This window comes from Pagrus pagrus (assembly GCF_965226575.1).
Source record: "Pagrus pagrus genome assembly, chromosome: 1".
In the NCBI taxonomy this organism is placed as follows: Eukaryota; Metazoa; Chordata; class Actinopteri; order Spariformes; family Sparidae; genus Pagrus; species Pagrus pagrus.
Genome location: NC_140185.1, coordinates 32,402,442 through 32,423,457, shown reverse-complemented (window position 1 = coordinate 32,423,457; position 21,016 = coordinate 32,402,442). Strand labels below are relative to the sequence as shown.

General features: G+C 42.8%; 1 protein-coding gene and 1 long non-coding RNA gene across 12 annotated transcripts in view; one reads left to right on the top strand and one right to left on the bottom strand.

Annotated features, from left to right (window-relative positions):
* Positions 1 to 7,464, top strand: part of LOC311260932 — an 83,283-nt gene extending 75,819 nt beyond the window's left edge. For both annotated transcript variants that reach the window (XR_014623072.1, XR_014623073.1), the window contains one exon: positions 7,375 to 7,464. This is a non-coding gene — a long non-coding RNA (uncharacterized lncRNA). The remainder of the gene's footprint in view (positions 1 to 7,374) is intronic.
* celf6 (CUGBP Elav-like family member 6) overlaps positions 1 to 21,016 on the bottom strand; it is a 149,722-nt gene that overhangs the window by 20,031 nt on the left and 108,675 nt on the right. For 2 of the 10 annotated variants that reach the window (XR_014623070.1, XM_084359156.1), the window contains exons 4-10: positions 20,349 to 20,477; positions 16,309 to 16,388; positions 7,380 to 7,553; positions 6,316 to 6,463; positions 4,881 to 5,030; positions 4,003 to 4,065; positions 3,342 to 3,422 (exon numbers count right to left, since the gene is read on the bottom strand). Coding sequence is in view for 9 of the 10 variants with exons in the window: in XM_084359156.1 (XP_084215282.1) it covers positions 3,342 to 3,422; positions 4,003 to 4,065; positions 4,881 to 5,030; positions 6,316 to 6,463; positions 7,380 to 7,553; positions 16,309 to 16,388; positions 20,349 to 20,477 (825 nt within the window). In the remaining variant the exon portion in view is untranslated. The remainder of the gene's footprint in view (positions 1 to 3,341; positions 3,423 to 4,002; positions 4,066 to 4,880; positions 5,031 to 6,315; positions 6,464 to 7,379; positions 7,554 to 16,308; positions 16,389 to 20,348; positions 20,478 to 21,016) is intronic. The other 8 variants (XM_084359159.1, XM_084359162.1, XM_084359163.1 and 5 more) reach the window with 8 other exon arrangements.

Genomic DNA, 21,016 nt, shown 5'->3' with positions numbered 1-21,016 from the left:
AAGAAGGTTATATTGAGAGAGAGAAACTCTGAGACAGAGGAAGAGAGAGGGGAGGAGGAGGAGGAGGCAGAGTATAAGCCAAGTTTTTGTCCCAATTACTGTGTGACAGTAGGACTGTCTTCCAATCTCTCTCCATCCCTCCACACTCATCCACCCAGCTGCCACATATTGTACAGGCCAATCTGGATAAAGACAGGAATGAACTGGAGAGAGACAGAGTGAGAGAGAGAGAGAGAGAGAGAGAGATCATCACGGACACAGAGAGAGAGAGAAGGAGAGAGAGATGTGATGGACTCGGGGACAGTATGCTTGCAGCCTGGCTTGCATTCTCTCCTGTCTCATTGCTCAGGGTGATAGCATGACGAGATGAACTGGGGCTGGTGAGACGGCTGATAAGAGGGCTGCAGTGGTGGCTGGCTGTAGTGCCTCAGCGAGATAGAGGACACAAACACACACACACAAACACACAGGTTGACAGAATGAGGATTTTTTTTTTTTTTTTTTTTAGCTGTTAAAGGCTGAATTTCAGGTCTGTCTGTTTATGTTTAGGTGTCTTAGAGAATTTAAGCTTTGAAAAGAAGTGATTTGTTTGAGAAAGAAATGTCTCCAACTGGTGTGTGTAAAGACAGTTGATAGGTTGGGTTTGCTGCAAACTTGTTCACTAAACTTCTCACAAACAAAACATCACTTGCTGGTGATTACATGAAAAAATCGCAAACCTGTCCATTCAGCTGTGTGGAAGAGAGGTGATTATGTTCCTCTGTTTTTGCTGCATGTCAGTTACAATGTTACTGCTTAAAAGCATGGGTATAGGGGCATACACTTTGTAGACCTCTTGCACTTTTACCCTACAAAGAATACTTGTGCAAACACTGGGTTTTTCAACTAAGATTTATTGAATCTTAAATACTCATATTTTTGCTATTTGTTATTTTAATTGGAAAGGGCAGTTGAGCTTTTGGCAGTTTCTAAGCAAAGGAATTTGTGGCACAAAATGTTTAAACAAACATTTTTCACTTTTTGGGTTATGTGTACAAGGTTGTCAATTAATAAATGTTGCAATGAAGACTTTTAACTAACCTCTTACAGAATGGCCATGAAAAGTAAAGCCCGACCAATATATCAATCAGCTGATATTATTGGCGGATATTGTCCTATCACAGATATATGTTGTGCGATATGTGCCTATATGTTGTTGTTTTTTGGTATAATGCAGAAAAATATGCTTGGGGTAATTTATAGTTATTAAGTTCCCAGTAAGTTTCCTGTTTGAGTGCACTGATCTCATTTTAGACAATAAAGCATATTGTCAAACTGCAAAACATCCCGACTTTCTTACGTGTTTTTGTCACAAGTGTTTGATAACCATGTTTGGGGAATCATTGCAAGAAATGTGTTTATGTCGGCCGATGTATTGAATGTAGAAAAGGGATTTTTTTTACTCCGTAATATCGTTGTCAGCATCGGCCCTGAAAATCATGTATTGGTCGTTTTCGGGAAAGTGCTAAAACGGATGCACAGTCTTAAACGATCAAGACGTGCTTGTTGACAAGTTGATCTGGCTGCATTATTGATACCAGACACGTGGCTGCATGATGTGCATGCACAATTTAGGATGACAATTAACTTGATATGATTAACGTATGCATAATTTATTATTTGTATTCAATTTTGAAAAGGGAACTCCTGCAACTCTTTGGGAGTATTACTGCATATGTAGATAAAGTTGTATAAAGTTTTTTGTGGCTCCAGAGGGAGATGTGTGAAATCTGACAAAGTGATTCAAGTGAGTGAGTCTAAAGTTTAAATATGAAAAAAATTCTGGTGCATGGAGTTGGATAGAAGTGATCTTACCAGACCTTTGTTGCCTGCTCCTCATCTCTGATCGAGGCTACTGGCTCGAGGCTACATTAGCAGCCATGAGCACAACAAACCAATCGCCAACTGAGTTGTTGGCAGTTAGAGTTGCGTTGTGGGTAATGTAGGCACCAGATTTTGAAAGAAAAAATGATACTCGTGCCACACTGAGGAATGATTCTGCTTATGAAATTACAGTCACTGGTGATGTACTGAACCCAATTATTTTTGCAGCACTTTTTTTTTAAGTTAATTCACAAAACATTTGACAGCAATGTGATGCTGTATACATTTGTAACATAACACATAGTTTTGCTGCCAACTGTTAGATGATCTGCTGATGTGAGAAGGACACATATTTTGAAAGAACACAATGAATATTTATCTGGTTAAAATTGTATTATCAATATTTTTGGTTTTCTTTGTTGATGCAAGCAGACACTGCCTGAGAGATTGTATTGTTGAAATTTCTATCTTTCAGAGGGAGGTTGAAGCTGAGGCCTGGCTGTGCCTGTTTATTCAGGTTTAGGTGTCTCTTGTTAAATGGCAGGGCTGCAGACTGTGGCAGTGGACTGAGACAGGCTGGGAAGGCAGCCAAAACCCAGAGGAGGCCAGAACTCAGACAGGCCACTGGCTCAACCAAGAATAGCTCTGTATGTGTGTATGTGTGTGTCAGTGAGTGTATGTGTGTGAGAGCGACAGTGCGTGTGGCTGTGTCTGAGTGTGTATGTATTACCCGGACTTCTATAATTCTTGCTAATGATTAAAATGTTCCAAGGTAGCAGTGGGAGATGGGACGTCCTTAACAACTGTGTGTTTTTATATAGTGTGAAATTATGCCTGCATGTAAAGCCAATAAGCTGCTGACATGTGGGGATAAGTTTGTGTCTGTCTGTACTTAATCCATACAGTGCTGTGCTGTGACCCTGGCATGCACTCACACTAGTGAAAAAATTGCAAACATAAACTAACTTTTCCTCCAGGCAATGTTGGAAACACTCAATTTCAGAGTTCCTATATTGAATATTCATGCCACTCTACACTGTCTCATACAATCATATAGATGAATAATTGAGAGTGACGAATGGCGTCAAAAAGAGTGATTTACCTTCACAGTATATCCTATGCTTTATTACATCTGATGCTGTGGCATAAGAACGAACACTACTCTAGGAATGGTAATAAATGATTATGCATGCAGCTAATTAATCTTATGAATATTTATAACCACTTAAACACATTGTAATGGACTGATTAAGCAGTCCAACGCTGCGAGTTTGAATTAGTGCAGTTTTTGAATAATGACAGAGTAACTTTCCATCTCACTGCTAATGTTCTTCTCTTTAAATGGGGAGCCTTTTTCTCACATTTTCCCCAGCCAGCTTTTTCCCTCCCTCGCTAATTCAAAGCAGCGCAGCTACATTAGAATGGAACATGGCAATTATCACCTTTTATCTTGGGTGGGCGCGCTTGCTCGCTCTTACCTTCCCTCTGTTGCTGGGGAATGATGGTTGGTTGCTGGGGGAACGCTTGGCTGATTGGCGCATAGGCGGCAGGGTAGGCTGCTGTTGCAAAGGGAGAACCAGAGTGGAATTTTTCACATCTCCATTTTCATATTTGACACAACAAAACTCAAATCATTATTCCATTGTTCATTTGCGTCCTCTAGACATTGCATAAATAAATTGCATTATGACTGGGAGCCTGGGCTCATTTGGCTGCAGATCACTACACAAAGAGTATGGCAAAAAGGGGAGTGGAGTGCGGGTCGACTAAGCAGACACACAAAAGAAAGAGAGGGAGACTTACACCGTGTTAACGAGAGCTGATGTCAGGCAGAGAGCAGTGGTTATGAGAGGTCTATGTCATCTCTCATGTAGGAGGCTATGGCAGGTTCAGATCCTCAGCTCTCGGTGTGCTTTTGGAATTAAGATTTTTTTTGTGTGTGGGTGTATAATCAAGTCAACTGAAAATCCCTTTTGCAATCCTAATGTAAAGTAGCCTAATCCGGGAGGAAATTGGCTGGTCCGGCTATCTCTACCTGTCATAGTGTCCACTGATGTGACAAACAGAACGGGAGAAGGGAGAGGGAAAGGGACAGATGGAGGAAGTGAGAGAGTACAGGAGGTAGGAGAGACGGATCACCTGCGTAGTGTTGGACGCCAGCATAAGCCTGTTGGAGAGGGTCGGTCACCGTTGGACTCTGTGCTGCAGAGAGACGAGAGGAGAGACAGAGAAAGGGGGTGTGACAAAGAGGAAAATGAAAACGAAAGAGACAGAGAGGACGGAGAATGGTCAAGACAGACGCAGAGAGAAAGAGAATGTTAAAGAGCACGACAGAAATTGGCTTAGCGGTAGAGAACCATCAGGGGGTAAGATCACACAGGGAGTGGGAGATATTTGGGTTGTCATATCTCAGTTCTTCAAAATGCCTGTTCGCCCCAGATGTTTGCATCAAATATTAACAACATGCCAAACAAACCACTTTGTAGTTCATTACAATTGCAGCTGCCTCTGCATAATGCAGAAACGGGGAGTGTGTGTGTCTGTCAATTCTTCAGGAATCAGACCCAGACAACATTAAGAAGCTGAGGACGGGCTGAGACACATCAAATTAACCATAATAGACTGATGGATGAACTGATGGATTCATCATGATACTAGGGCTGGCTGCTCAGAAATCTGCCAAAGACACTGTTGATTGACCCTCAAGTCTTAAACGCTTCAGTTCAAATCAGACAAAGATCTAATGAGAGTGTGAAGTAAAATAGGACTCTTGTCAACTTTTAAGCCGCCCCAGCAGTGATATAATTCAACGTGTCACAACCGACATGTTGAAGTTGCACTGTGGCAAGTAGGTGATGTTCTTTTTCAGATCGAGCGCAACACTAGAATAATCAAACATTCATAAATCACAATAGAAGCAGCTAATCCGAAGTATCAAGATCAAAGCAACAGAGTCATGACAGTAGACACTACAGAGATATCTCATGTTCCTTTTATGTAAACCTCCATCGGCTCACCTGGGTATGGATGAATACCATTGGTGTAGATGGGCTCAGAAGTGGGCTGCCCGTTGCTTTGAGGCGGGAGGGCACTGAATCCGTTGACTCCAATAGGGGCGGCTATGCTGGGCACGGCTGTGGCAGAGATGCCCGGGGGTGTGCTGGTGCCTGCATATAGAAACAGAGTCATTATGGAAACATCAGGGGGCTTGCTTCACATGCTGCACACTCAGAATAGAGGTACAAGAGAGATATATTTTGTCACTTTCTCACAAATGTGCTACAAATGTATGACAGGCGCGTAATGGGCCCTCATGAGCAAAAATGTGTACCCTTTGACCCACGATGGGGTGTATTTTGGTACAATTTGATACCAATTCTGTCTGAACTAATGGTACAGCTACTAAAATCAGTCAAGGTGGCACACTGGTTAAGGTGTAAGGGTGTTGAAGGGGCAAAAGCACTCATCCATCTCCATAATAGAACATAATAAAGGTAGCACTCTGATTTTCTGAATATTTCCTCATTCTAATACTCTTGTTAAGAGGAATATTTTTGTTAGTCTACTTTGGGTACATAACTGTCTGTTTGAAGGTACCACAGTGTTCAGTATATTGTACGCAGGGCCTCTTCTAACCGCCCGTCCTCCTTGTGCTGACATTCCAAGTCCGTCACCTTGTCAGTGCCCTTTTGTACTGATGGATTTTTATTATTTGTCTAATCCAGGTGAAGGACATTTAAGTCATGTAGGATTATGTTTGATAGGCATTACCTGGTATATGTAGGACTTGTGGATTACAAATGCCAGGTACAGCGTCAAGCCACTTTATTTAATACATTTGCAATGACCCTGCCTTCAGGCGGCCTGCCTACTTAGTGTCGAGCCATCAAAGCTCCTCATGACAAGGGCCAGAAAGATAGTTCAGACTGGGGTTCAGGATTATCTCACACAAATCTTTGCTCTTATATTGTATAAGCCAAGGACTCTGCATCCAAAGTCATCGGATTGGCTGTGTTCCCAGAAAACACACACTGTCACAGAGACACAGAGGGAGAGAGCAACAGACAGAGAGAGAGAGAGAGAGAGATAATGAGAGGGAGGAGGAGAGAGAGGGACTATAATGTGGCTGCCAATGAGTGTCAAGGAATGCTGTACATCTTCTCCAATCATGCCTCACTCAATATACGACTCCTGCTTCTGTTAATTCAACACTGGCAATGTCTGCTTCTTCAGAAAATTGAGCCCACATCTTAAAAAATGTAACAAGGGCAAAGGCAGAGAGGCCTTGAATGAATACATTACTACTGCTTCTATAATTCTTGCTAATGATGAAAATGTTCCAGGGCAGCAGTGAGAAATGGAGAGAGAAGCCCTGCATGTGTGTGATCGTGTTTGCATGTGCCTCTGCTCTTGCACCTGTGCCAGTTAGTTCGTGCCCATTAGCGTATATACCTGAGGACGGTGTCATGGGAGTAGCCACCAGGCCGTTGACATTGAAAGCTGCCATTTGCTGCATTTGCGCGGCAGCGATGGCTGCCATGGGGTTCAGGTAGGACCCTTGTGTTGCTGCCATCAGGGCTGCTTGCTGTTGCATCATCTGCTGTTGGATTAAAGAGCAGTGGGGAGAGAGGCGAATGGCGGGAGGGATGGAGGGAAGGACAGAGAAGGAAAAGGAGGGTGAAATAGCCGCAGGACCAGAGCATGTTTACTCTCACATCTCTGTTTGCTTGGCCCATGCCTTGTTCTTGAACAGAGTGGTCTGTGTTGCCCTGCAGCGTTGCTTCCCGGATTCTGTAACACCACTCTGGCCTTGTGCTCATTATACTGACACAATATAAAGGCTATGCGGTGAGATGAGTTTCGCAAGCCAGAGACAGACTATGTTTATCTGTATGGATGTATACGTGTGAGAGAAAAAAGGGGGCTGCGTGCAGAGTTGGTGGAGAGATTGTGCGTGAGTGGGCGATTCTCACCTGTCAGGGTGAGTTGTTAGCTACTGTGTGAGTGCAAAATCTCACACACTCCTAACCCAGGCTGTGACTTTCATGTGTGAATATGAAATGGGAGGTGGGGGAGAAGGGGTAGTGGGCTAGGGGATGTGGGTTCTTGGTAATGACTTGCTCCTCTTTTTGAGTGTAAAGGTATATGTAAATAGATGAAATGTTAAAGAGGAGAGCTCAGGTTGGCAGTTTAAACTCACAGCCCATGTCAGGAAATGTGGGAATGGAAAGGGAAAATGAAATGGGTGCTTACAACTGTATGAAAGTAAAACAGTGTAGCGCTGAGCATACATGATAAGCAGCTTCCCTGGACAAATGAAGGGATAAAAAGACACAATACAAAAAAGCAGTGCAGCATTTTTTTCTAAAGCCTCTGCAAATTCGGACTCCAACAGCCATTTAAAAGCGTGAATCACTTAAGGAGTCGTTCGCCGGGAGTGTTGCATGCCTAGTGGGAGAGATAGTGAGTTCAAACCTCAAATCACAACAGTTTTTCATTTCTTTTTTAAAGCTCACCGTCTCCTCCCCCGCCGGGCTGAGACTTACAGCATGAGAGTAGGCGCCATAGGCCCCAAACTGGATGGTCATAGGACTGAAGATGCCGAGCTGGCCCGCCATCTGGTGCATCCTGCGCAGGGTCCTCTCTTTATCGGTGTCTGCAAACTTGACCACCAGACTGGACGAGGCACCCTGCGGAGACATGTACATTTACAAGGTTAGTAAAATATAACTAAACTTCCATATTTACACAAAGTTTTGAGGATAGAGACATTTTTTCAGTTTCTTTTTTTATTATTCATATGAACACTGCAGTGTGTTATCACACTTTTTAATGTCTGTCTGGAGATTAACTAAAGCAAATAAACAAAGAATAATCCAGTCAGTCAGAGTTTCAACAAAGTAGGACAATTTATAATACCAATTTATCCAACTGACACACTTTCTTCAATCAGCAGCATTTTGCAGATTGCACCTGCCACTGGCCGGCCAGCTAACTGGACTGAATTAACAGATATATACTGGGAAAAACTAATGCATATTCTGTAACTACTGCAGTTTGGAAAGCTCATATGAATTTCCTAAAGCTAAAACAAAAGTCAAAGTACTGATCTCATCAATACTAACTCCACTGACTGGCTTACATATGTGATGCTTTAACAGGAAGTGTGTAGCTATATTAACATATCGAACACTATCAATCTGACCATAACCTAAATATAACCCATTTAGAAACAAGGTTACTGGATGCATGCATTACATTAGCATCTTTTAAAGTGCAGCTGAAAATAGCTTCCTCACAATGTGTGTGTTTCCCTTGGGAAATGACCTACAACAACGTGTTGGATCCATAATAAAAATATGTAGAGCTGATCTGTACCAGTGTATCAACCTCCTTTTAATAAAAAAAAACAAGTGTGAGTATACTACCAAAACAGGAGAATCAGTGGTGAGTATTGCTGTCATCTGATGTCCAGTGTACACAACATTGCAGCCTTCAAGACTTAATATCTCTATAAGTGAATGTTCACCTCTTATGACTGCAGTCATTTAGCTGTCAGCGTTAAATGGAAGAGAATAGTGAGTGATATTTGCTTTTGTGAACTTTCCAACTCCACTGTATACACTGGGAGTGAACTGTGATCCTAACCAGATCCCACAGGAGTCCCAGTCCCCCACTGGTGAAGCTCCACTGAATACAGCATTGGGTAATTAGGTCTGACAAAAGCCTTCGGCATGTGGAGGGCGAAGTATTGACTAATGGCTTTGCCTTATGGCAGATATAGTTCCGTATTGATGTCTGCGCTCCTGAGTTTGCATCCAATTAAATCATTTGAGAGACAGAGTCCAGAGTCAGTTCCTCATGTGACATCCAGGCAAGGAGAGCGAGAGTGTGTGAGTGAGAGACAGAGAGATAGATACAGAGAGAGAGGGGCTCAGGAGGCTGCCAGGCAGAGAAAGCAGCCACAGACACTGTCAAGAGGACCAGGCTCCTATTTAATTACAGGCAGTGCATGCTGGGAAAGAGCACGGAGCACCACCAGGACAGAAGGACACAGGCAGCCAGGGGGCAGTCAGGATATGATTAGTACGATCATAAAAGCAAAGACATGGGGAGAAAAGGACTCCATAATCACAACTTGGATTCATCTTTCACAAAATGTCTCATCCTGACAGGGTCGGTACAAATTCAGGCTTTGATTTAGATTTCTGTATTTTCTTTGGTTGTACGAATCGAAAACGTGGGTGAACTACAGCGAACACGGACAGAAAAACTCGAGGCTGACGGGCGTGAGTGATAGTGCATACACCTGTTTATTTGAGCACAATTTTATGTTACTCTCTGTATAAGAAATTGAAGTCAACAAAGCCAGACCAAGCTGCTCTACAGGTCCAAGTTTAAGCTCGAGTGCTACCTACAGGTGGCACATTACTAAAGCAGAGCTATCCAAACAGAAAATCATAGAAGCAAACAAACGTATGCCCCGTGAAGCTGAATATTGCAACCGCACAGTGAGAGAGTGTAAATTCAGCCACTGAACAAACACAGTCCCAGTCTTGCTGTTGTGCAGCCTTACTTCATGCTATTTTGTAGTAATTCATACAAAATGTGTGTCCTATTTTTGTAAGTGCTTCATGAAATTTTAAACAGGAACAGCTAAGGGATAGTGCCATTGAGAGGGCAGTTTGCCAGAGGAGTCTCGTGCTTGGTGCATTTGTTAGTCATGGCTGCTGCAACAAACCTTACATAATATTTAATATCCTGCCAAAACCTGACCTGTTTTGTTGATTTTTTTCTACATTACCCTAACATCAGTCACCATTTTTCTTAAGCCTTATTCTTCCCTCAGCTACTGTTGTTGTTCTTTTTTTCCCTATTCTTTCAAAATATGCAAAAAAAAGTAAAAGAAATAAGTTCTCGTTCAGAGTTTTTGCAAGTAAGCTTTTCGACTAACCCATGTGAAAAGTGTCGAACAAACCTTCTATTAACACAACCGAGAGAGTGTGTTGGCTGTAGATAAGTGTGAGAAAGAGGCAGGGGAATGAACGAAGGCATCAGCCTGGACCCCAGGGACAGTGTGTCTCAGATGGGATCCTATCAGAGCCAGCCAGCACCCCACCTCAGGCCAGAGGAGACCCATCTGGTGTTTCTCCCTCGATGCCATTTCAATTAGTTAAATCAATACTCCGACGTGGCGGCGTTAACGGCGCAGTTCTTCCCTTTCTAATTTAATTTCATCCCACCTCCAGACCTTTTCCAGTTCTTTCTCAACTTTGTGGGCCAGTCGACAGGACTGGGCTGTTGGATTTAATGAGACTGGAGCTGAGCAAACATCTTCCTCTAGCGTTGTTGCACAAGCCTGCCTGCAGCATGGGGGCCTGGCATTTAGATCACATTCATTTTCTGCTTTGTGTATCTGTGTATTCTTACATTCATTTAATACCTCATGAAGAACACGCATTGTGAGCATTGGGACCATGAAAGCCGGAGGCTGCCTGTACTCATTGCACCATGACTCAAGAGCCTGGCCTGGTCTGGCTTCTCCCAGCAGAGTGCTCTGCCGTAGACGACAACACGGGAGGAGACCCAGTCTGCCATGTCTACACTGAACAGACTTGGCAGCAGCACTAAAGCACTACAACAGCCTCTGCAGGTGTTGTCAGCACTGCCACTCATGTCAGAGCTGGGAATTTCTGACTTTCATAACATAAAAGCCAAAATATCCCCTCTAAAATAAATATAAAAAAGAATCTTCTCTTATCCTCGACCCTGAACAGGAGAATTTCATATCCTCACATCTCAAGCATCTCATCTATTCTGACTAGATCCAAGGCGTAAGCAGCGAAAGATTTGAGTGTGATCCCCCACACGGATCAAGAGTTTCTATCCACATATAGAAAGAGTAATATGTGGCCAGGTAATGAAGGAACAGGTGGCAGCAGACAACAGGCACTGGATGCAAAACAGCCACTCCTCACTGGTAGCAGAAAATCACAAGCTGACAAACAAACAGAATAATAACCTCCACCGGCATGACTCCCATACCTGGAGAGAAAATGAATTTGCTGAATTTGATAAGGGCCAACAGGGAGCCTTCACTTTTGACAGGTACAACTAAGGAATTTGTCACGGGTTCAGAAACTAATCTAATTCCTTGAACAACACACTTGACTTGTGAAAATCTCCCATATTGGATTTTGTATAGGCCGCGAAAATGTGTAGATGGGAAAATACACAACGGTAATTGAGGGATTAGAACTCAACTACACCAGTGAAATGGCATTATGCTTTTATCTCTGCATTACTGTGATACAAAGACACTGGTGTTAAGTACGTACCAACAGGTAAACAGACACTCATCTTCTATCCTTGACAGAGGCTTACAGCAATATAATTTAACAGCACGCTCATTGAAGGGAAAACTGTCATTTCGAAAAGCATATTATTGATTAACAACAAATGTGATAAGAACCTTCTTCCTCCCCCATTCAGCAAATATGTAACTGCTACTTTTAAATGACAAATGAAACTTTCAAAGTTGTCTCCGGTTTCCGCAGACTTACAGACTCTAAAGGTGCTAATCAAAAAATCTGTAAGAAATTAATTGAATACACCATAACAAGTTTGTTTGGTAATTGGATGAACCCCCTGTGGGCTTCTTATTCAACTTTCTGAACCTTGCTACATCTCTGCTAGCCTCATGGGAGGACTGTCTCTCATTAGCACTGGATGATGCTGTCTTGGTCTGGCCCTGCTGTCCACCACATACTGCTGCAGCTGCTGAGCATGCTGCATCGAGCCAAAAGACACAGAAGAAGAATACTGTCATTCATAACGGTATTTGCACTTGGTGTGTTTACTACATTTTTTTTTTATTTTAATTTTCTAAGGAGCACAAAAACACTCCATGTAGTATGTCAGCTGCAAGCCTGCAGAGATTCTACAAAAGTTTCAAGCGGTGTCTGATGAATTTGTGCGTTATGCTCTCTGGCTTGGTCTTATCGCTCATTAATCCAGAACTATAGTATCACACACATGCACGCTCTTGTCCCTGCCAACACCGGCGAGCTCCACAGACCCTGTCAGCCATGCTGTGACACCGAACATGACAATGTCTGCAATTTGCCCGGGTGTTGTCTGCCTGCCCCCGGCCCTGCCATTTGAAGTTTTGCCACCTGTGCCTCTGCAGCCTTACTGTAATTCAACAACTGAACCAGTGAGAGTGCCTGTTCTGTGCCCAATCGCCTTTTAAGTTAATTTTGGAACAACCTGCGATCTGTAATAAACATCAATTAAAGCTATGACCCGATCTATCAGCACATGCCCTTCGGTGGCATCCCTTGCCCTTAAGCTTCATTAAAGCCTTTCATTTTGGGCCAGCATATTTTGGTGCACGTATTATTTATGGCATGAGCGTGTGTGCCAGGTAACACAGATGCTGTAGAGAGAACATTAAGAGGGAGAGAGAGACAGCGAGGGAGTGAGAGACAACTCTTTGTTCAAGGTTCATCCAGACCTCACAGCTGGCAGCAGGCAGTGAGCAGAGCAGCCCACTCTCTGAATCCTGCCTCCTGTTAGTCTGTTGTTGACGACATGTGGCAGTGATATTATCCAAATTAACTGCATCCCCCATTGGTACCAAAGCCTTAGTTGGGTACTAATGGCCACCTTGCCTATTAATCTGAGAGGAAGTTGGATTTGGGGAGAGGAGGATAACAGGTGCAGGGATAGAGGGAGAGAGATATGGATAATATAGATTATTAATGAACTTTTGGATGGCTCTCGATACGCCCCAGGTCTGTTTGAGGCTCCGTATGTTGCATTGGACAGTTCATCCGCAGCAGACCTCAGGTGGCTCAATGGCTCCACTCAATGCAACTGTGCCAGGGCTTCAGCACGACAAACATACACAAAGTGCGCAAAAGTAGTCCGCATGAGCCAAATGTTGATCTGCAAAAGGAAGCCAAAAACAGCCCCAGAGGAGTCCAATTATGTAAATCCCCTGGATGTAAACATATTCTGTTGATTGAGTCAACAAGATCTTTTGAGTAGAAGGTAAATATCTTGATTATAATCAAATTTCAGTAAGAGGCCTGCCATGATTCTGCATGATCAGTGTGCAACATGATTATTCTTTGGCTCGCGGCCCACTTGTTTTTGACCCTTGCGGTCTGCAAGCCAAAAAGTTTGGTCTCCACTGAGCACAACAACAACCACACACAAAGTTAAACTGACTCTACCACTTATTTCCCTCCCTCACTACTTCAATGTAATGCAAAATGAGGCGGCATCAAAAAGATGTGTAAATTACATCTGGCTTCCAGGACACTATCTGGCTGCCAGGAAGCGTCCGTAAATATTTATTGCGGAACATCAGTGAAGTGTGTGAAGGTGCGGATGTCTGCCAGAGAGAGTGTGTGCTCATGTGTGTGTCCAGCTGTGCAGTACTCAACACACTCACACAGCACTGGCAGGGAGATGCTTCGTAATTCATCATTTCTTTTACTTAAGCCTTTTTGGTGGCCTTGTTCGAGACTGAAAGAAGCATATTCAGTATGTAATTAACTGCAGCTTGACAAGAGTTACAGGTTTGATGGCCTCATTCTTCAACTAAACAAATCAGCACCAACGAATGCATCTCTCAAGCACTGTATATCAAGCTAGACCAACACACTGTTACCTACGGTACTCTGCAATTCCTTCTATCTTACTGCTCCACTATATTCCACGTCACTCAAAAGCACATTTAAATGTACATCTGTTGTGTAGTGCAATACAGTCGGTTGCCCAGAGTGATTCTTGCATCATTTTCTTGCATTGCATGTGAAGACTCGTCCTGCGATTCTGTGTAATGGTCAATATCGTCAGCGGCGTCCTATGTCTGTAAAATGAACGAAGTGATTCCTATGCAGTCTGAATTACAACTGGGGTGAGCAGCAGTGGTATTACAGCTCAACACTATTCCACAACATATCAAGATAAATACCCTTGCCTCGGGTAGGTGATGCCCAGGCTATGAAGAATAAATGTAGAAAAGCTAAAAGTTAATGGGAGGCTGATAAACTGCAAGTGTCTCACAATATCACGAAGGACTTAATGCTGAAATATCGGCAAGCAGTTAAGGAAGCAAATGTGGCTTATTAATCTGACCTCATTTTGAAGATCCATCCTAACTCTAGGGTGCTTTTCAATATTATTGACTTACTTGTTAACCTTCCTTCTAGTCACTGTAATGAGGCCTCCCTTGATAAGTGTTTTCAAGCGTTTTAAATGTTTAATATTCTTTAACAAAAAGTAGCCCCCTGACAGGGGCCAAACTGTCACTGCTAATAATTCGACTGCAATTAGCTGTTTTTCAGTCATTTTCTTTCTGTGATGCTGGAAGAGGCTGTCATGTGTATCAAGGCCGACACTTGTCCCCCTCAATGTAAGAATCTTATCTATTATCTATAGCGATAGGGACCACTGGCTTTATTTATTTTTTAAACGTGCAGTTGGTCTCAGAAAAAAGTTTTTACCCACTTCTACTCCTCCTTTAGAAAATATTTACAGCAATATCTACCCTTCATCCTCAGCCTCAGTAGAGTTGAGATTCTGGGTTTTCAATCCAGTTTAATTTTTTGACATTTGCAGTATTCATCCAGTTTCTACTTGGACGTATCTAGAGCAAACGAATAAGTTTCACTGTTATGCTGATGACACACATATTATATGTAGGTAACACTACCTGTCGAGCCATTCTCACACACTTACTAAACAGCATATAAAGTGTCAAAAGTTAATTACACCAATTCTGGAATAATCTTTTTGTGCCGACTACCACAATTAAATTGCTCCACCATGAAGATGACACACTGTCTCCCAATGTAAAGCCACTAATTTCACACTCATTTCAGTTTTCAGGAACAGGTTAAGAGTGCTGTTCAAACTATTAACTTTTCACAGAGGACTATTTCCCCATGCAGTGAGAAATATTTCAATCTATAAGCAATCAGAAAATGGTCATCCATGCTTTAGTTTGCTCTGGTTTACAACATGGCTCAAAAATTCTGTCTAGCTCTTGTCTCTTACATGCACAAAAGTAACCTGTCTTACACTCAACTGTATCAGAGAGTTTTTACCCAATATTATCGAAGCTGCATCCCATAATTCTTCTGGCTAGATTATGAACAACCTGCCTAACACATACACACATCAAATCATTACAGGACTCCTTCAAGCTAATGTTATGTCGTTGCAATTAAATCAATTGTTCAACTTTTATTCTTTCAGTTATTATTTTACTTTTGTTTCTCTTTCTCATATTTTTAAAATATTGTGAATATTGAACCTTCAGTCTGCAGTTGGCCAGAAAAAAGTTTTCCAATGGGATGCCATCTTTCTTCAGGACATGCAAGTTGGGTGATTGTTGTCTGGCACACATATACGCATCTCATTATCTTAAGGCTCTCTGTGAGTTTCCTCCTTAACCATCTTTACAGTAAGCATATGGAAATACTATGTAGAATGCAACCATAACTCCTGGCATTACATACTATCCTTGAACTATATTGTTCAGTATTCCACGGCCTTAGTTTCAACCTTATACATAAATAGAATTATATTTACATATGCAGCCAACGTATCTCTCAAAGACATATTCAAGGATTCTTGTGCACTGTAAAGTAATCATTTCTTTATAAGACTGTGAATGTAAACATTCTCTATCTGTCTGCTGTCAAGGTAGCCTCAGTAGCAGGAGAAGGAAATGGATATTGAGTGAAAAGACAGATACAAAATATGCAGCTGTGCACTGTAAGGTAGTGGATGCTGACTGTGGGAATCTTTTGTGTGCGAGAACACACAGCGAGAATGTACGTGAGACTGTGGAGCTTTGATGTGCTTTGAAAAGAGTTGCTGTGGTGACTGTATATATGTACTTATATGGTATATTGTATCGACATGCTATAGACATAAATGGATATTAAGAAGCAAGATAGATAAAGATAGAAAGATATTCTAGTGTCTTTAATGTGTATGTGTGTGTGTGTGTGTGTGTGTGTGTGTGTGTTACTGTCTTCAATGTATGAGATTTTTTCCAGAGACAAACACATTCAGTACTGAATTTTAAAAGGAAGCATACACCCTCCAGTGGGCATGTGCCTGTGAAATAGAAAACTTTAAAAAGAAGACTTGGTCAGTGTCTGCCTCTTGGCAGGGCAGAAAACTGAATCCAAAAGTCTGCCAACCTTTGCTGTAAACTTTATCCAAGTCTACCTCAAACATTTGAGAAAAAAAACAGGACCAAAGGCAACACAAGTGGCATGAATAAACACCCAAGTGGCATCACATCCCTTGCAAAACTTTCTGTAAAACCCCATTGAGAGGAAGAGCAATAGTCTGCCACTGCATTGAAATAAAGTTGACACTAAAGTTAATTCTGTGTTTTTAGAGTCCGTTACTTACAGGCATAGTCTGTCCACCGTGTAAGCTGTTGATGGCGGCCTGCGCTTCTGCGTGGCTGGAGAACTTGACAAAGGCACAGCCTGTATACACAGAAAAACAAGAGAAACAGAAGGGAGGGGTACAGCGTCAGGGAGATGGCCTTGAATATGGGGGAAAACACCATTCATTACCATTGTTTTCATGTTATCTGGTTTGTAAATATATTCTGCCATTTGTGTGTTCAGCGCATAACTCTGAATAAATCAGTCTAATTGTAGTGAAGGCATTAGCTGCGTGGAACATCCTGTCCCTCGCCCATTTCTAATTCCACCCCCTCCACTTTGGAGCATAGAGCCAAGGCATTTACTATCCTGACTTGTTTGTGATTATTAATCTGTTTAATATTTACACATTGTGATTTGTGTGCAGTCACTCATAAAAGAGATTATGATGACAAAGGCATAGTATTATAATCTGCCTATCTAACCGAATCTTTTGCTCGCATATAATTTCAGATGGAGGGGGGGCTTTGCTCAAGGGGCATTCAAATCATCTTAAATCTGTTGTGTAGTTAATGCACAAAAGGAAAAGTCAACATAAAAAGTTGGCCGGAAGACAAGGGAACGGCTGTTGGCAGCAGTGTTCTGGAGCCTCATTGCATTAACATTTCAAATGATGTTAAAAATGATTTAAGTAGATAATAATAATGAGCAATATGTTTTTTTGGAAGGTTACATATCCTAATCACATGGTTAAATAGTGCATCAGTGTGTAGGTAAGGACAGACATTAAACCACTAAAACATAAAGAGAAAGCTAGTGGACTGAAATACAGTGGAACTGAAATGTGGTAATTTTCCAAAAGCCATTAAATTAAACAGGAGCTATTTCTCTAAGCTTTATGGTCGTCATAGACTGCACAAGGTATTCTGTTATGTCCTATTCTTATCCTTGCCTTCAGGTAGCTCATGTGTTAAGTCAAGAGATACCTAATTAACAAACTCATGGATTAATTCTGCCCCTTTTTATTAATCGAGTAGCACCAGTGTCTTAGAACCAGGCAGGATTTTCCTGAGTTCAATCCCTGCTTTCTTGAGAACTGCTGATACCTATTTAAAACAGTCACATGTTCATATACATTTCACTCAATATTCTCATAGGACTCGCGATGATTCATTGAAAAAAACAATTACTGATTGATAGGCTCGGGAGATGTTCTGTGTCTGGTAGTGACCCAATCACATCTACATCTCAGGAGTCAGCTTGGCTTCCCAGACAAACAAATTATTAGTAATTCCCTAACAAAATCAAAACCATTAAATGGAGGGACACGCAGTATGTGCACAATCAATGGAGTACAATTTTCCACCTTCACCTGAGGCTTTTCATTCACATTCCAGCCACACAATAAAAGGGTGAGCAGCTGAAACTATTCGTGCAGAAATGTGAGTAGTAAAGGCCATGTGTTTTCTGTACTGTCAAATGTCCTCAAAGCCGTATAGATCTACAGAGGCAAACAGATAAGTCAAAGAAGACTTTGATTCTGTCACATCACTCTAAGCACCCTTTTACATCACTTGAACACCCCTCCGGGAAGAAGCCGGAAAGGTTTTCATTTGTCCAGCTGAAATGTATTGGCCTACTGTGTGCCATTTGACTGCGACTTTGTCTTTGAAGGAACAAACACATTTAACCTTTGTAGCTGAAATAATAAAGGGGCAGTTTGGTCTTGCAAAGGCATTTTGGTTTTGTAAGGCAACATAACTTGTTGTTGGTTCCTTAACAAGGCTATCAGATATTGTGCCAGAATCCTGGTGACCCCAGCAGCTCAACCCAACCAGACAGACACTCAAAACTACAGGGTTTGGCATACACCATCAGTGGCAAAGTCATGTCAAACATACAATGTCCTCCAATTTCTCCCCCCAAAAAACCAATGTTGTACTCATGCTTTTCCTGACCCAGAAAAAAAAAGTTAAGGGACATGGAGCACAACATCTCCAAAGAATTGGAAGTGCTACAGCCTCATAAATTATAGTGCACATTTGAGTTTTTGAATTTGATGGCTCAGAATGAGTTGGGGGAAAAAGGAAAAAGAGAGATTGTATTGCTTTCAAGCGCGAGGATCTGCACTGCCTTTTGAATTCCCGGGGTAATAATATGTATGCATGAATTCCATCCCGCTGGATGGGTGACATTTATAACACAACTTAATTATAGACCTAAAAGCCATCTCTCTATTTTTCCTGACAATTCGGGGCTCTATTCAACTCTGGCAGCAAGTGTTGCACTTTGAAAGTACTTTGAGGAGCAGTGCCATAGAGAGATGGATGTTAAACTTCTCGGCCTTTTTATTGGGTGAAGAGGGGTGCTGAAAAGCCTCTGAGTAGCATAAATTTACATCAACAGGGGACAAAGCCTCCATCATGGAACAGATAGCACTGTCAATTTCAAGGTCTGTCTCATTCAAATTACGCGAACCTCATCCCAAGCGAGGCGGCTGGCAAAATAATTTGCCGTAACATCCCGTAATGATTGCGTGGGACTGTTGCACAGCGAGTGATAGGACCAGATACCTATATGTGAGACCTTTGTCTGGTGCTAGCATTCATAGTTAACATTGCTCTACAGTTGTTCTGTTTCATATCAGTGAAAACTTGGAGAAGAGGTAATGATCAAGCCAGCTATGATAGAGACAAATACCAACACAGGAAACGTATGGCATGTGAAGAGAGGAGAAAGGGAAAGAGATGAGGTGTGCGGGGTGCAGGAGGGTGAAAAGGAATGAAAGTGCGAATGAGGGAGAAAACTAGCTTCTGTCTGACACAACAGCACCGGCCTTATTTCATTTTATGTGCTGTCAATCAGCTTGAGGCATCTGAGCAGACAGGAAGAGAGGGAGCCGGAGCGGGAGCAGGAGACAGCGAAAAAAGGAAACAGGCCAGGGAGAAAGAAAGGTAGTGGGCCGGTGGGGCGACGCAGAGCAATAGACCCGGGATTAACAGTGAGAGGAACAGATGTTGACACAGATAGGTGTGTGGTTCAGTATAGCCAGCCTTTCTCTTTGATATACTCGGAAGGCTCGCACATTATCCATCCCTCTCCCTTGCCTTCCCACACATCCTTTTCACACATTCAGACGCTTCATATAGGAGAATAAATCACAGTCAACGGAGAGAAAGGAAGGTTGAGGTTCCGAGCAATATCATCGGCGTTATCGCTCCAAATATGGCTGTGAGCCCCATCAAAGGATGATGGGGTAGCCTCAGAACAATCCCACCTGCTTCGCACATTTCACAGCCATCTTTAATTTGACCACGCTCTACTAACTAAATAGCACATAAGCCACAGACATGAATGCCTAAGCTGTTCCTGAATGCGGGCAAATCTGCCGCACAGTGAGTGACAGCAGCAAAACCCAGAGCCTGGCTGCTTTATTTACAGTAGGACATTATCGTCCAATGGTGTCTCTGGGGAGGGATGACGGGAATGTGGGAAACAAACATGATTACACCCCTCCGCTTTTCAGATAACAGGAGGAGGAGGAGGAGGAGGAGAGGGAGGGGGAGGGGGAGGAGGGGGGAGTTGAAGGGGTGAACAGAAAGAAGAAGTGTTGTGTGATGGATTTGTTGAGTACAAGCCCAGGTTGCGAGGAGCTGCCATGATGAAGAGACGACGTAAGTAGAAGTTCGGAAAAGGAAAGAAAAAAGGAGAGGGAATTGAGAGGTAGGGTGAGAACAAAAAAAAAGGAAAATGCAGAAAGTAGTGAGAAAAGGGAAAGTGAGAGGAAGGAGGTGTCGGAGCACAGTGACAATGAGGTATGAAAGAAATGCGAGCGAGGCGCATAAGAGGTGGTGAAAAAAACAGAATAGCTGAAGGGGAGGATGAGTTATTCAGAAGAGCAGAGTGGATCGTAGACGATGTCAATGAGTGCGCAGCGTGTGAGGCATGGTTCTAAAAATGTGAAGAGTAGAAAGAGAGACAGCACACGTACAGACAGGCAGAGGGATCAAGAGGGACAGACAGGGGGAAGAAAAGAGTGGGAGGTGTGTGGGCTCTGACCCTTACTGGCCCCATCAGGCCCTCGCAGGACGGTGCACTCCTCGATCTGGCCGAAGGTCTCGAAGAGCCGCCGGACGTCGTCCTCGCTCTGCTGCTTGCCGAGCATTCCCACAAACAGCTTCCTGTCTTCTGGATGGGAAGAGAGGAAGGGGGAGAGAAGAGGGGGGAGGAAGGAGGGAGTGTGGAAGAGAGAACAGACAAATGCTACAGCTGATGGCACCGTTCTGCTGAGCTGAACTTTTATCAGCAGTCTGCTGTGTTGAGCCTTAGCTGCCGCTGCTGCTGTTATTGTTGTTGATCTTACTGTTGTGTGGTGTGCCACCCCGCCCTAGTATGAGGGAGATGTATTCCTGTTTCTAGTGAGCTATTCAAGTCTGCCACAGGGACGTTTGATAGAGATGATGTTCGGAGCGCAGTGGGTTTCAGGGAAAGGTAGAAAGAGAGCGGGAATATTTTGCACAGGTAGACAAACTGTTAGATCGTCTGGATGCTTAAGTCACCGAGTTGAAAGAGAACATGGAACAAGAACATGGTAGTACATTTTCTCATTACTAAAGGAGCAGGAGTTATAATAAGCAAGAGTAAACTCTGCACCACATTCTATCCAATGATAAACTCAAGAAAAGTAACAAAGCCAGACAGCGTCTCTTAGCCAGTGTAAGTCTATA